Source organism: Myxine glutinosa, chromosome 5 (assembly GCF_964187855.1).
Source record: "Myxine glutinosa chromosome 5, kmMyxGlut1.1, whole genome shotgun sequence".
Taxonomy (NCBI): Eukaryota; Metazoa; Chordata; class Myxini; order Myxiniformes; family Myxinidae; genus Myxine; species Myxine glutinosa.
The window spans coordinates 16,641,795-16,654,409 of NC_136265.1; the positions used below are offsets into that span (position 1 = coordinate 16,641,795).

The following is a 12,615-nucleotide window of genomic DNA, read 5'->3' on the forward strand; positions in this document are numbered from 1 at the left end:
TCTCTGCTCCTAGCTTCGCCTGCCCGGCTCCTTCGCTGTTTCCTCGGGCCCGCTCCCGTGGGTTGTGGCCATTGTTTGCAGCGGTGGTGGTGGCGGTTTGCCGCCGTGATCTTGATTAGCGGCGGCGGTCGTTTGCCGCTGCATTTGCCGCTTTGCCTCCTCAACCTTGGCCTCGTGCTCGTCTCTTCGCTCCTGTCTACCCTCTGCTCGGTCCCGGCTCTGCTCCTGGCTTCACCTGCCCGGCTCCTTCGCTGTTTCCTCGGGCCCGCTCCCGTGGGGTGTGGCCATTGTTTCGCCTCCTCAACCTTGGCCTCGTGCTCATCTCTTCGCTCCTGCCTGGCATGGCTCTGCGGTACTCCGCCGCAAGGCTTCTTCTGCTTAATACCCACTCCACCCCATCATGCATCTCTGCAATCAAATCCAATGGACTCCTGCGACGACCCAGGTACATTCACCGTGGCTCCGGTCGTAAGTTTGTTCATTTACAATCAGGTCACTCCATCCCCGTCCTCTGGTCGGCTCAGCGCACTCCCACTCATCGTCCCAGTGCACCTGGTCACAGCAACGCACACAATCGCACATCCTGTCTGCGAACCCTGGCCAAATCACCTGAGTTCATCCCCGCCGTACAAAACAACATCAAGCTCACCCTGTTCAATACCCGGTCCCTCAACAACAAATCCCTCATCCTCAACGACTACATCCTGGAAAATAAACTGGACTTTTTCTGTCTCACTGAAACCTGGCAACAACCTCTGGACTACTTCGCACTCAACCTCACCACACCCAATGGATATTCCTACATCAATAAACCACGCTCGGAGGGCCGAGGTGGTGGAATTGCCGTTATTCACCGACAAGACATCAGGACCAGCCTCATCTCCATCGCATCTGCTCCATCATTTGAACACCTGGCTTTTAAACTCTCTGGTCACACACAGTCAGTCATGGCTGTTGTCTACCGCCTTCCCAAACCACACCCATCATTCCTGTCTGACTTCTCCTACTTTCTGACCCAGCTATGTTCCCTCTCCCCCTCAATCCTCCTCCTTGGTGATTTCAATATCCACATGGACTCCACTGACTCCATGATAACCACTGACTTCACTGATTTACTCACCTGCTTTAACCTCACTCAACATGTCAACTTTCCTACCCATAACCGTGGTCACATTTTGGACCTTGTCTGCTCTACTGGATTAATCTTGCACCATCTCTCTGGCTCCGACCTCACCCTCTCTGACCACTTAGCCATCACTATGACCATCAACATCCCCGCCCCAACACCAAGGCATTATCGCACTATCAACTTCCGTAAGCTAAACGCTCTTTCACCTACCTCATTCTCATCCACACTCTCTGAAAAAATGTCCACTTCTCCCTTCGTTGACCTCCACAACCCTTCTGATCTCACTGACTACTACAACCACACTCTCTCCTCCTGCCTTGACCAACTTGTGCCTATAAAAACCAAAACAGTTTCTTTCACCCATTCTGCTCCCTGGTTTACCCCTGAACTCCGCCTGATGAAAACTCGTGCTCGCCAACTTGAAAGACTCCGCAATAAAACAGGTCTCACAATTCACTCCCAAGCCTACAAGGACCACCTACAGCACTACAATGATGCCCTCTCCCACGCCCGCTCTGCCTACTACTCTCAAATTATCCACTCTGGCTCTGGAAACCCAAAAGCACTCTTCTCTACAATAAACAAACTCCTCAGCCCCCTGAACACCACCACCCAGTCATTCACAGTAGACAACTGCATCTCCTTCCTTTCATTCTTCCAACGCAAAGTTGAAAACATCTACAACAGCTTGACCACCGCCGCACCCGCTCCCCCTCAAACCACCTGCCCCCCCCCCCCCCCCTTATCCTGCCAACCCCTGTCTCAATTCTCCCCAATCTCCCCGACTGACCTCTCTGAACTCCTCATAGGAATGAAAACTGCCACCTGCACTCTTGACCCCATCCCCTCCAGCTTTGTCAAGGCCTCCCTTCCTGCTCTCTCTCCACTTATCATTGCAACAATAAACTCCTCCCTGTCTACAGGCATCGTCCCACCATCCCTCAAAATTGCTGCTGTTACCCCCATTCTGAAAAAACCTGGACTAAACCCTGACACCCTAAACAACTTCAGACCCATCTCCAACCTACCCTTTCTGTCGAAAGTTTTGGAACGCGCTGTAGCCGCTCAGCTCAAACATCACCTCTCTGCTAATAACCTGTATGAAACATTCCAATCCGGATTCCGCTCCAACCACAGTACTGAAACTGCTCTCCTCAAAATCACCAACGACCTTCTCCTCTCCTCTGACGCTGGCAACCTCAACATTCTCATCCTCCTCGACCTCAGCGCCGCCTTTGACACCATCGATCACACCATCCTCCTCACCCGACTTGAAACCACCTTCAACATTACCGGCACTGCCCTCTCTTGGATTAAATCATACCTCTCTGACAGACGCCAGTTCATCTCCATCAATAACTGCAAATCCCCCACTGCTCCCCTCCCCCAAGGTGTCCCCCAAGGTTCAGTTCTTGGCCCCCTCCTCTTCATCCTTTACCTGTCCCCCCCTCGGTCACTTAATCCGCCGTCATGGTCTCCAATTCCACTGCTTCGCCGATGACATCCAGCTTTTCATCTCCACCAAGTCCATCTCCACCGCCACCCACTCTATCCTGACAAACTGCATCACTGAAATAAAATCCTGGCTTCAAATTAACTTCCTCAAACTTAACTATGATAAATCTGAAATAATCATCATTGGCCCAAAAACGCTCATAAAATCCACCAATAACTTTGCCCTCAACATCGACGGTATCCCAGTATCCACCTCCCCTCACATCCGGAATCTTGGCATCATCTTTGACCAAACCCTCTCCTTCGACAAATACACTAAACAGATCACAAAGACAGCCTTCTTTCACCTGAAAAACATCGCCCGTCTCCGTCCATCCCTCTCCTCCATGGCTGCAGAAACCCTCATCCACGCCTTCATCACCTCCCGTCTGGACTACTGCAATAGCCTCCTCTATGGTTCACCCTCAACAATCGCCAATAAACTCCAATACATTCAGAACTCCGCTGCCCGTCTACTCACCCATTCCCGGACCCGTGACCACATCACCCCCGTCCTTTACAAGCTTCACTGGCTCCCCATCTCCCAGAGAATCCAGTACAAAATCCTCCTCTTGACCTACAAAGCCCTCCATAACCTGGCCCCATCCTACCTGGCTGACCTCCTCTCCAGACACACTCCCAACCGCAACCTCCACTCTGCTGGTACCAACCTCCTGACCCCCCCCCTCCCCCCCCCATCCGGACCAAATTCAGATCCTGGGGGGACAGGGCCTTCTCCATCGCTGCTCCCACCCTCTGGAACTCACTACCTCACACCATCAGAGACTCCTCCTCACTCACCACATTCAAAACATCACTCAAGACCCACCTGTTCAACACTGCATTCAACATTTAACCCACAGCATTTAACCCCTGACTATCTCTTCTCCTTCTCCCTCCTTTTTGCTTTGAATATTTCCCTATTGATTCTTGTTTTTTGCAATTGTTTTTATGTTTTTCTATGCATTATGTTTTGCACTCTGTCAAAGCGTCTTTGGGCTCCCTGAAAAGCGCTATATAAAATAAATGCATTATTAGTGTGTGTGTGTGTGTGTGTGTGTGTGTGTGTGTGTGTGTGTGTGTGTGTGTGTGTGTGTGTGTGTGTGTGTGTGTGTGTGTGTGTGTGTCTGATTGAATGATTGAATGAATTGATTTTGAAGTAATTCCGGGTGAGAAAGCAAGTTTTTATCCTCGGTCCACAGGTCCTGGAAGTGCAAGGTAACCCTGACCTGGTGATGCCTCCAAGGCCTTCAGATCCATCAGCAGAATGGTACCACATCGACTTTTCTCTGCAGGAGCAGCTACGACAAGCCGGGGCCTCTCCCGCCGTTATCGCTGCCGGTAGGATAAGGATGGATGGCGGTCGACGGGTTGTTGTACATACGGAGAAATTTGAGGGCGATGTAAATCCTGCGATAAATCCTGCGATGTAAATCCTGCGATGTAAATCCTGCGATGTAAATCCTGCGATGTAAATCGTGCTTCGAGCCCTCGGAATACTCGTCACTCCAATAATGTGACATTCTCGTGATGTACGCAGCACCTTCGGTACCGGGTTCACGGGACGCCGTCGCCAGGAAGTTGCGTCTGCGTAGACGTACCGATTCCGCTGGCGATGACCAGGCACGGCAAGTACTGCAGGGAATGGCGGACGTGGCACTGGAGAAGAGTCGTAAGATGGAGGTTCGTGGTTTTGGTCTTCACGTCCGTATTGCTTTTGACGCACGTGGTGTCGTTGCTTCAGACTTGGAGATCATTCATTCGCCCTTAAAGTTCTTGATCTTCGCTTTTATCGATTTACTGAGCAATGGTTGGATTGTCAATCGTGCTTCGGTCGTCTGACGGATTTGTTGAATATCTCTTTCATATACAGGAAGTGGGTGATTTCATCTTGTGTTCGTTTATCTATGTTACAGGAAGTGGGTGATCTGGTGTACTCCACAGTGAAGGCCCGTCGCTGGGACGAAGGCTTGGAAAAACCATCTCTCGATTACTCCGACTTATTCACTGCCGACGTCGGGAGCCAGCCCGGAGTCTCGGCTTGGCTGATGGAAAATTTCTACCCGGTGCCCATCCCACAAAAGGAGGTTGGACGTTTCTACGAGGCCGACTGTTACATCGTGCTCAAGGCACGTCTTTCAACGGGGTTCATGTCGTTCCCTTTGCCATTTTTTATTCTGTTATCTTTTGACAACAATTGTTTTTATGAACTTCCTCTTGTGGACACAGCACATGGGTGCTGGGAGTGCACCTGTGCTGCTGATACAGTGCCCCTTGTAGTTGGAGCAGAAATTTGGAATTTTTTCAGGGTTAGGGTAAATATTGTTGAGCGTGCCGGCGATAGCTCACCTACTCTTCGCGAAGGACAACATGGGATCTTTAAGGTCCACAACTAATGCCGGCAGACGTGACGCGTAGCGCACACATTGATGAATCTCCCTATCCGTGAAACACCAGGATGACAGTTTATAGCCGGGTCGGGATTCAAATCCCAAATAGATAGCTCAGAGGCGTGTGCGTGCGTGCGTACCTCTCGGGCCTAGGCTGTCCTGCCAGTCCCATTTATCTGAACTGTTACAGATTTTGTTCTAATGCCTCGGTCACAAATGGCCTGCGGCATGTTGGTGGCGGCCGTAAGTCCCCAAAATTGCCATAACCGTGCGGTGGCCGCACGGTAGATACGGTAGCCGTGAGGCGATCTCAAGGTTTTTTGCTCGTTGCAGGGGTTTACGATTTTTTAAATTTGACATGAAACTTTTTTTCGGAAATCGCTCGGCCGTAGGCCGCAACCCCACCGCATGTAGTATCGCAAGGTCACTGTACGGTTGCCGCCACCTTGCGGCGGCCTCACGGCGCCCGCAACAACCGTGCGGGCGCCTTGCGGTCGCCGTGAGGGCGCCTCGCGGTTCGCCTTGCGGTCTCCTCACGCATTTTGATTTCATGACTTACGATTGCCGTGCGGACCCCGTAACATTTGTGAACACTGCTGCCGCAGCCCGCAATGCCGTACGATTTGTAAAAATCCCATCTACAAACCGCAGACCGCAGAACCGTGCGGCGGCAGCATCATATGTGACTAGGGCATTAGTTATCTTCTCGAAATTGTATGACCGGCTTGCAGACTTATGGGCCTGGAGACGGTGGAGGCACCGCTTGGCGGATTTACTACTGGATCGGTGTCGAAGCAAGCCTGGACAAAAAAGCCTGCGCCGCCATCCATGCTGTCCACCTCCGCAATTTCCTGAGTGCTCGTTGCCGGACGTTGCGTGAGGAGATGGGGGAAGAGAGTGAGGATTTTTGTGCGGTGAGCTTTGTACCACACACGAAGTGATTACATTTTTGTTCTTTGTTGCATCTACATTAACATATATGGGATTCAAATTTGCAAGGGGGACATTTTTCACTGGAGCACGCTGATTGGGCCGACCGGGATGGCCTGAGCTCTTTCGCCCGGTTAGAAATCGGGAAAAGCACCACGGTTTTCTGTTCTGGCCTTTTGACCGGCTCGGCTCTCCAGGTCGGCTCAATCAGCACACCATGGTGAAAATAACCCCGGGGTGCGTCGTAATGAAATTCCCTCAAGGTGCAATTTTCGATATTCATAATCCTATTATGCGCTCCCACTCCTATCTGATTTTGGTGGTGGCCTAGCTGTTTAATGGAGATATCGTTTATGTGGAGGGCGGTACACCCAGCGGGTTCTACACTGTAGAAGAGGTGGTGTACCCAACAAGGTAGGTGGTGTTTTGCATGAGGCTTCGTGTTACCCACGCTTGAACTTGTCATCTGTCCGGTGTCCAAATTATTAAATGATATTTGGTGAGTCGGACGTTCCTGCTAACGGTTTCTGTGCCATGCTTTTACGCTCAGGCTGTACCGTTGTTACGGCAAGAAGAACCTGCAGCTGGAGCCAGCTTCTCCGATTGCATCGTCCCTCGACCCACGGTGAATGAGCAACACGTCTCGCATGGCGTGCAATAATTCAGCGATTCTTAACCTTTTCCTCACCAGGGACCGACAAAGGTCACGATAAATGATCGTGGACCGCCAATTGGGTACCACGTAATCAACGTTCTCTACTGTCTATAGTTCAGCACGTCATACATCTATCTCTATTAACTTTTTACAGTAATATTTTGGTTATTTATGAGTACTGAATGCATCATGAACGACATCATGTCAAGGAATATATTGTTACGGTTCTCCGCCGCCCTTCTTCCCCTTGCCAAGGGGGGAATAATCCCCTTGTTCTTTCTGGGCTTGGCGGAACCGAGAGACTTGAAACGCCTCTTACGGGCTAAACGCAAGGTAGGGTTTCGGGGCCAAGTCTCGCTCGTACCTAAATCCCTGCGCCGCCACGGAAGTGAGTTATGCGTTATCACTCGCGTAACTCAATGCACTGTACGCGGATCGGTTTCAAGCTCAACCGAGCGTTGCTTTATATTAGCGCGTATCCTGGTTCAATACGCGTCTTTCTCCACTCGCATATCTCTCAAAGTCCTCTTCGGCTCACCGCGCTACTGGAACTCAACTCTCAACCGCTGGTGCTCAGTCCTCTCTCAACGAGTCCCTTGACGCTCAGTCCTCATCAGTCCTTCTCGCTCTTACTGCTGCGAGTCCTCTTCCAACTCAACTCTTGGTGGCTTCGCGCAACGGCTTATATTGATACGCCCCGAACCTTCTCGAACCTTCCAACCACGCCCTGTGACGCAGTGCTGCCGCCACACCCTCTGAGCCCTGATTGGCGGCTCGCGCTTACCGTCAGCTCCTCTGCCGCCCTCATTTGGCCCCGCCCCGACCCTCCGAGGCCTGCCTCGTGTTAATTCGCGCCAAAATGAACCAAAGTCAGCACAAAGAGGCATGAGGCTAGGGAGGCGGGATAGTCAGTAGAAGTAGGACCTATTCTCCTTACTCTACTCAACGCAGAACTAACATAGGAAAAGGACCAAGCTCACAAATACTAAGAGATAACTACACTATCGCGAGGCTACATGTTGCTTGTGTGACTAACTATGAGGGGAAAATTTAGCCTTTATTATACTGACTATTACCAAAACTCAAAACCGCAACAATATTATACCTAGTTGAGCCCGCAGAACTTCGCGCAACAGACGGGGAGGATTTGAGGTGGAGAGCATTTTGTGCACAGTTCCGTGCAATAAATAGAATCGTTACCACTTTGGAAAAATAAATATTACCTCAACAACAACAACAACATGGTCGCTTTGGAAAAATAAATATTACCTTCACAACAACAACAACAACAACATGGTCACTTTGGAAAAATTAATATTACCTTCACAACAACAACAACAACAACACAGTCGCTTCAGAAAAATTAATATTACCTTTACAACAACAACAACAACATGGTCGCTTTGGAAAAATTAATATTACCTTCACAACAACAACATGGTCGCTTTGGAAAAATTAATATTACCTTCACAACAACAACAACAACAACAACATGGTCGCTTTGGAAAAATAAATATTACCTTCACAACAACAACAACAACATGGTCGCTTTGGAAAAATAAATATTACCTTCACAACAACAACATGGTCGCTTTGGAAAAATAAATATTACCTTCACAACAACAACAACATGGTCGCTTTGGAAAAATAAATATTACCTTCACAACAACAACAACAACAGTCGCTTCGGAAAAAATTAATATTACCTTCACAACAACAACAACATGGTCGCTTTGGAGAAATAAGTATCACCTTCACAAGAACAACATGGTCGCTTTAGAAAAATAAATATTACCTTCACAACAACAACACAGTCGCTTTGGAAAAATAAATATTACCTTCACAACAACAACAACACAGTCGCTTCAGAAAAATTAATATTACCTTCACAACAACAACAACAACAACAACATGGTCACTTTGGAAAAAATACTATTACCTTCACAACAACAACAACAACAACATGGTCGCTTTGGCAAAATAAATATTACCTTCACATCAACAACAACAACAACATGGTCGCTTTGGAAAAATTAATATTACCTTCACAACAACAACAACAACAACATGGTCGCTTTGGAAAAATAAATATTACCTTCACAACAACAACAACATGGTCGCTTTGGAAAAATAAACATTACCTTCACAACAACAACAACATGGTCGCTTTGGAAAAATAAATATTACCTTCACAACAACAACAACAACAGTCGCTTTGGAAAAATAAATATTACCTTCACAACAACAACAACAATATTACCTTCACTCTCTGGCCTAGCCCCCCCAGCCCTGTCTGTGCTCTGTCCCCCAAATATTCCTACAGGTCACACAAGATCTGCCTGCAACCCTCTTATGTTTAAACTGCCAAAATCAAGACTCTCTGCTCACCTTCACTCCTTCATTCCTCTTTTCTCCCGCCTCTGGAACAAACTCCATCGCTCTCTTCAATCCCACTCCACCCTCCAGGTCTTTAAAACAGCTGTTCACCACCATCTCTTATCTTCCCCCATCCAAAACCTTGATCTTTTCTACCCCCGCTAATTTCACCCCAAATCCACTTTTTTGAAATACCAACTTCTGTCCTGGAAGTCCTTGGTGTCCTTGTGTTTTATACTTCTCCCTCCCCCCCCCCCACCCCCTTCCCACGCCTCCTCCCTCCCCACCCCCTTCCCACGCCTCCTCCCCCCAAGCCCTCTCCCTTCCACACATCTCCCTGCTCTCAAATGTTGTGTTTGTGTGCTTCCCCTTCTCTCCCCATCTTGTCTTCCGCTCCCTCTTTTTATATATTTTGTTTGTCTGGTTGATTTGTTTGTGAAATAAATGTTAGCTGTTTCACGAGCCTCGATTCAGTATACAAAAAAAAACAGTTGCTTCAGAAAAATAAATATTACCTTCACAACAACAACAACATGGTCGCTTTGGAAAAATAAATATTACCTTCACAACAACAACAACAACATGGTCGCTTTGGAAAAATTAATATTACCTTCACAACTACAACAACAACAACAACATGGTCGCTTTGGAAAAATAAATATTACCTTCACAACAACAACAACAACAACATGGTCGCTTTGGAAAAATAAATATTACCTTCACAACAACAACAACACAGTCGCTTTGGAAAAATAAATATTACCTTCACAACAACAACAACAACACAGTCGCTTCGGAAAAATAAATATTACCTTCACAACAACAACAACACAGTCGCTTTGGAAAAATAAATATTACCTTCACAACAACAACAACAACACAGTCGCTTCGGAAAAATAAATATTACCTTCACAACAACAACAACATGGTCGCTTTGGAAAAATAAATATTACCTTCACAACAACAACAACATGGTCGCTTTGGAAAAATGAATATTACCTTCACAACAACAACAACACAGTCGCTTTGGAAAAATAAATATTACCTTCACAACAACAACAACAACACAGTCGCTTCCGAAAAATTAATATTACCTTCACAACAACAACAATAACAACACAGTCGCTTTGGAAAAATAAATATTACCTTCACAACAACAACAACAACATGGTCGCTTTGGAAAAATTAATATTACCTTCACAACAACAACAACAACACAGTCGCTTTGGAAAAATAAATATTACCTTCACAACAACAACAACAACAACATGGTCGCTTTGGAAAAATAAATATTACCTTCACAACAACAACAACATGGTCGCTTTGGAAAAATAAATATTACCTTCACAACAACAACAACAACATGGTCGCTTTGGAAAAATAAATATTACCTTCACAACAACAACAAGTCACTTTGGAAAAATATATATTACCTTCACAACAACAACAACAACACAGTCGCTTTGGAAAAATAAATATTACCTTCACAACAACAACAACATGGTCGCTTTGGAAAAATAAATATTACCTTCATAATAACAACAACAATATGGTCGCTTTGGAAAAATAAATATTACCTTCACAACAACAACAACAACAACATGGTCGCTTTGGAAAAATAAATATTACCTTCATAATAACAACAACAACAACATGGTCGCTTTGGAAAAATAAATATTACCTTCACAACAACAACAACAACAACATGGTCGCTTTGGAAAAATAAATATTACCTTCACAACAACAACAACAGTCGCTTTGGAAAAATAAATATTACCTTAACAACAACAACAACATGGTCGCTTCGGAAAAATTAATATTACCTTCACAACAACAACAACATGGTCGCTTTGGAAAAATAAATATTACCTTCACAACAACAACAACAACATGGTCGCTTTGGAAAAATAAATATTACCTTCACAACAACAACAATAACAACACAGTCGCTTTGGAAAAATAAATATTACCTTCACAACAACAACAACAACATGGTCGCTTTGGAAAAATAAATATTACCTTCACAACAACAACAACATGGTCGCTTTGGAAAAATAAATATTACCTTCACAACAACAACAACAACAACATGGTCGCTTTGGAAAAATTAATATTACCTTCACAACAACAATAACAACACAGTCGCTTTGGAAAAATTAATATTACCTTCACAACAACAACAACATGGTCGCTTTGGAAAAATAAATATTACCTTCACAACAATAACAACAACAACATGGTCGCTTTGGAAAAATAAATATTACCTTCACAACAATAACAACAACATGGTCACTTCGGAAAAATAAATATTACCTTCACAACAATAACAACAACATGGTCGCTTTGGAAAAATAAATATTACCTTCACAACAATAACAACAACATGGTCACTTCGGAAAAATAAATATTACCTTCACAACAATAACAACAACAACATGGTCGCTTTGGAAAAATAAATATTACCTTCACAACAATAACAACATGGTCACTTCGGAAAAATAAATATTACCTTCACAACAACAACAACAACACAGTCGCTTTGGAAAAATAAATATTACCTTCACAACAATAACAACAACAACATGGTCGCTTTGGAAAAATAAATATTACCTTCACAACAACAACAACACAGTCGCTTCTGCCATTACTCCATGGACCGGTAGGGCAGTTAATAATCTCCAGCGTACATCGTCGCGTGTCGCTCACTTTCCCCTTTAAAAAGGCCACTTTGATCATTTCTTAATTTTTGTTTATTTTCTTTCCTTCTTTTTTATGTCGTTCCTCTTTTCTCTCCATATCTATTTATATTTATCTCTATCTATCCATATACATATCTCCATTTATCTATACTGTACTACTAGTACCGACTGCAAAGCCGCAATGAGCCGGCGAAGCCAAAGCCTCTTGCTACTATTTTACCCATCACGATGGCATCAGTAGGTTAGGTAGTTGGTAGTAAGTAGGTGTAGTAGGTACCGTACCTGGTAAGACTTGGTAAAAGAGAAGAGCAGACAGTCCTCCCCAATACCTACATACAATAAATGTCACAAGAAGCTTAAGGAAGTAACTATACGATGTGCTAGCTTAAGGCCTATTTTAAGAAATTTTAACTGGGCTTAATATACTGTTGCGGATATGGGATTTGGCCTCCATATCCGCTTGTAAATATTCCCCTATTTCCCCAATACTCCCCAACTATCCCCAATCCCCCATTCCCTAGTCCCATTGTCTGTAAACAACACTCTGTAGAACCGACCTTCCCCTTCTTCCCCCATTAAATGTCGTGCCCAGGTCCACCGCATCTCACGTAGACAACTTTCGGACATCTTGCTAGTTATTCTTAGTCTATGTCAGTTAAGGACTCGTTTCCATTAATTCTGACTCTTCGTTGCACCAGAATGTGATTGTATGGCACCAGTAGTGAGTTTAGGACCTCCCCATACCTCCTTCCATCTTCCCCATGAAACAATAACAACAACAACTACAACAACAACTACAACAACAGAGGGGGGCGGCGCGGCGCGGGGAGTGTGCGTCCTCACTCCGGCTTGGTTAGCCGCCATTGCCCATGCGCTCCACGGGGTTACCACGAAGGGGCTGGCTGTCAGCTCCTCGTCAGGGGCGGAGCCCGGTAACCCCCC

At 45.8% G+C, this 12,615-nt stretch overlaps 1 protein-coding gene across 2 annotated transcripts in view; it reads left to right on the forward strand.

The window, feature by feature from the left end:
• Window positions 1-12,615, forward strand: part of LOC137427905 (protein flightless-1 homolog) — a 38,157-nt gene that overhangs the window by 9,922 nt on the left and 15,620 nt on the right. For both annotated transcript variants that reach the window (XR_013623407.1, XM_068117715.2), the window contains exons 10-15: window positions 3,826-3,964; window positions 4,164-4,306; window positions 4,540-4,752; window positions 5,745-5,927; window positions 6,275-6,357; window positions 6,494-6,568. Coding sequence is in view for 1 of the 2 variants with exons in the window: in XM_068117715.2 (XP_067973816.2) it covers window positions 3,826-3,964; window positions 4,164-4,306; window positions 4,540-4,752; window positions 5,745-5,927; window positions 6,275-6,357; window positions 6,494-6,568 (836 nt within the window). In the remaining variant the exon portion in view is untranslated. The remainder of the gene's footprint in view (window positions 1-3,825; window positions 3,965-4,163; window positions 4,307-4,539; window positions 4,753-5,744; window positions 5,928-6,274; window positions 6,358-6,493; window positions 6,569-12,615) is intronic.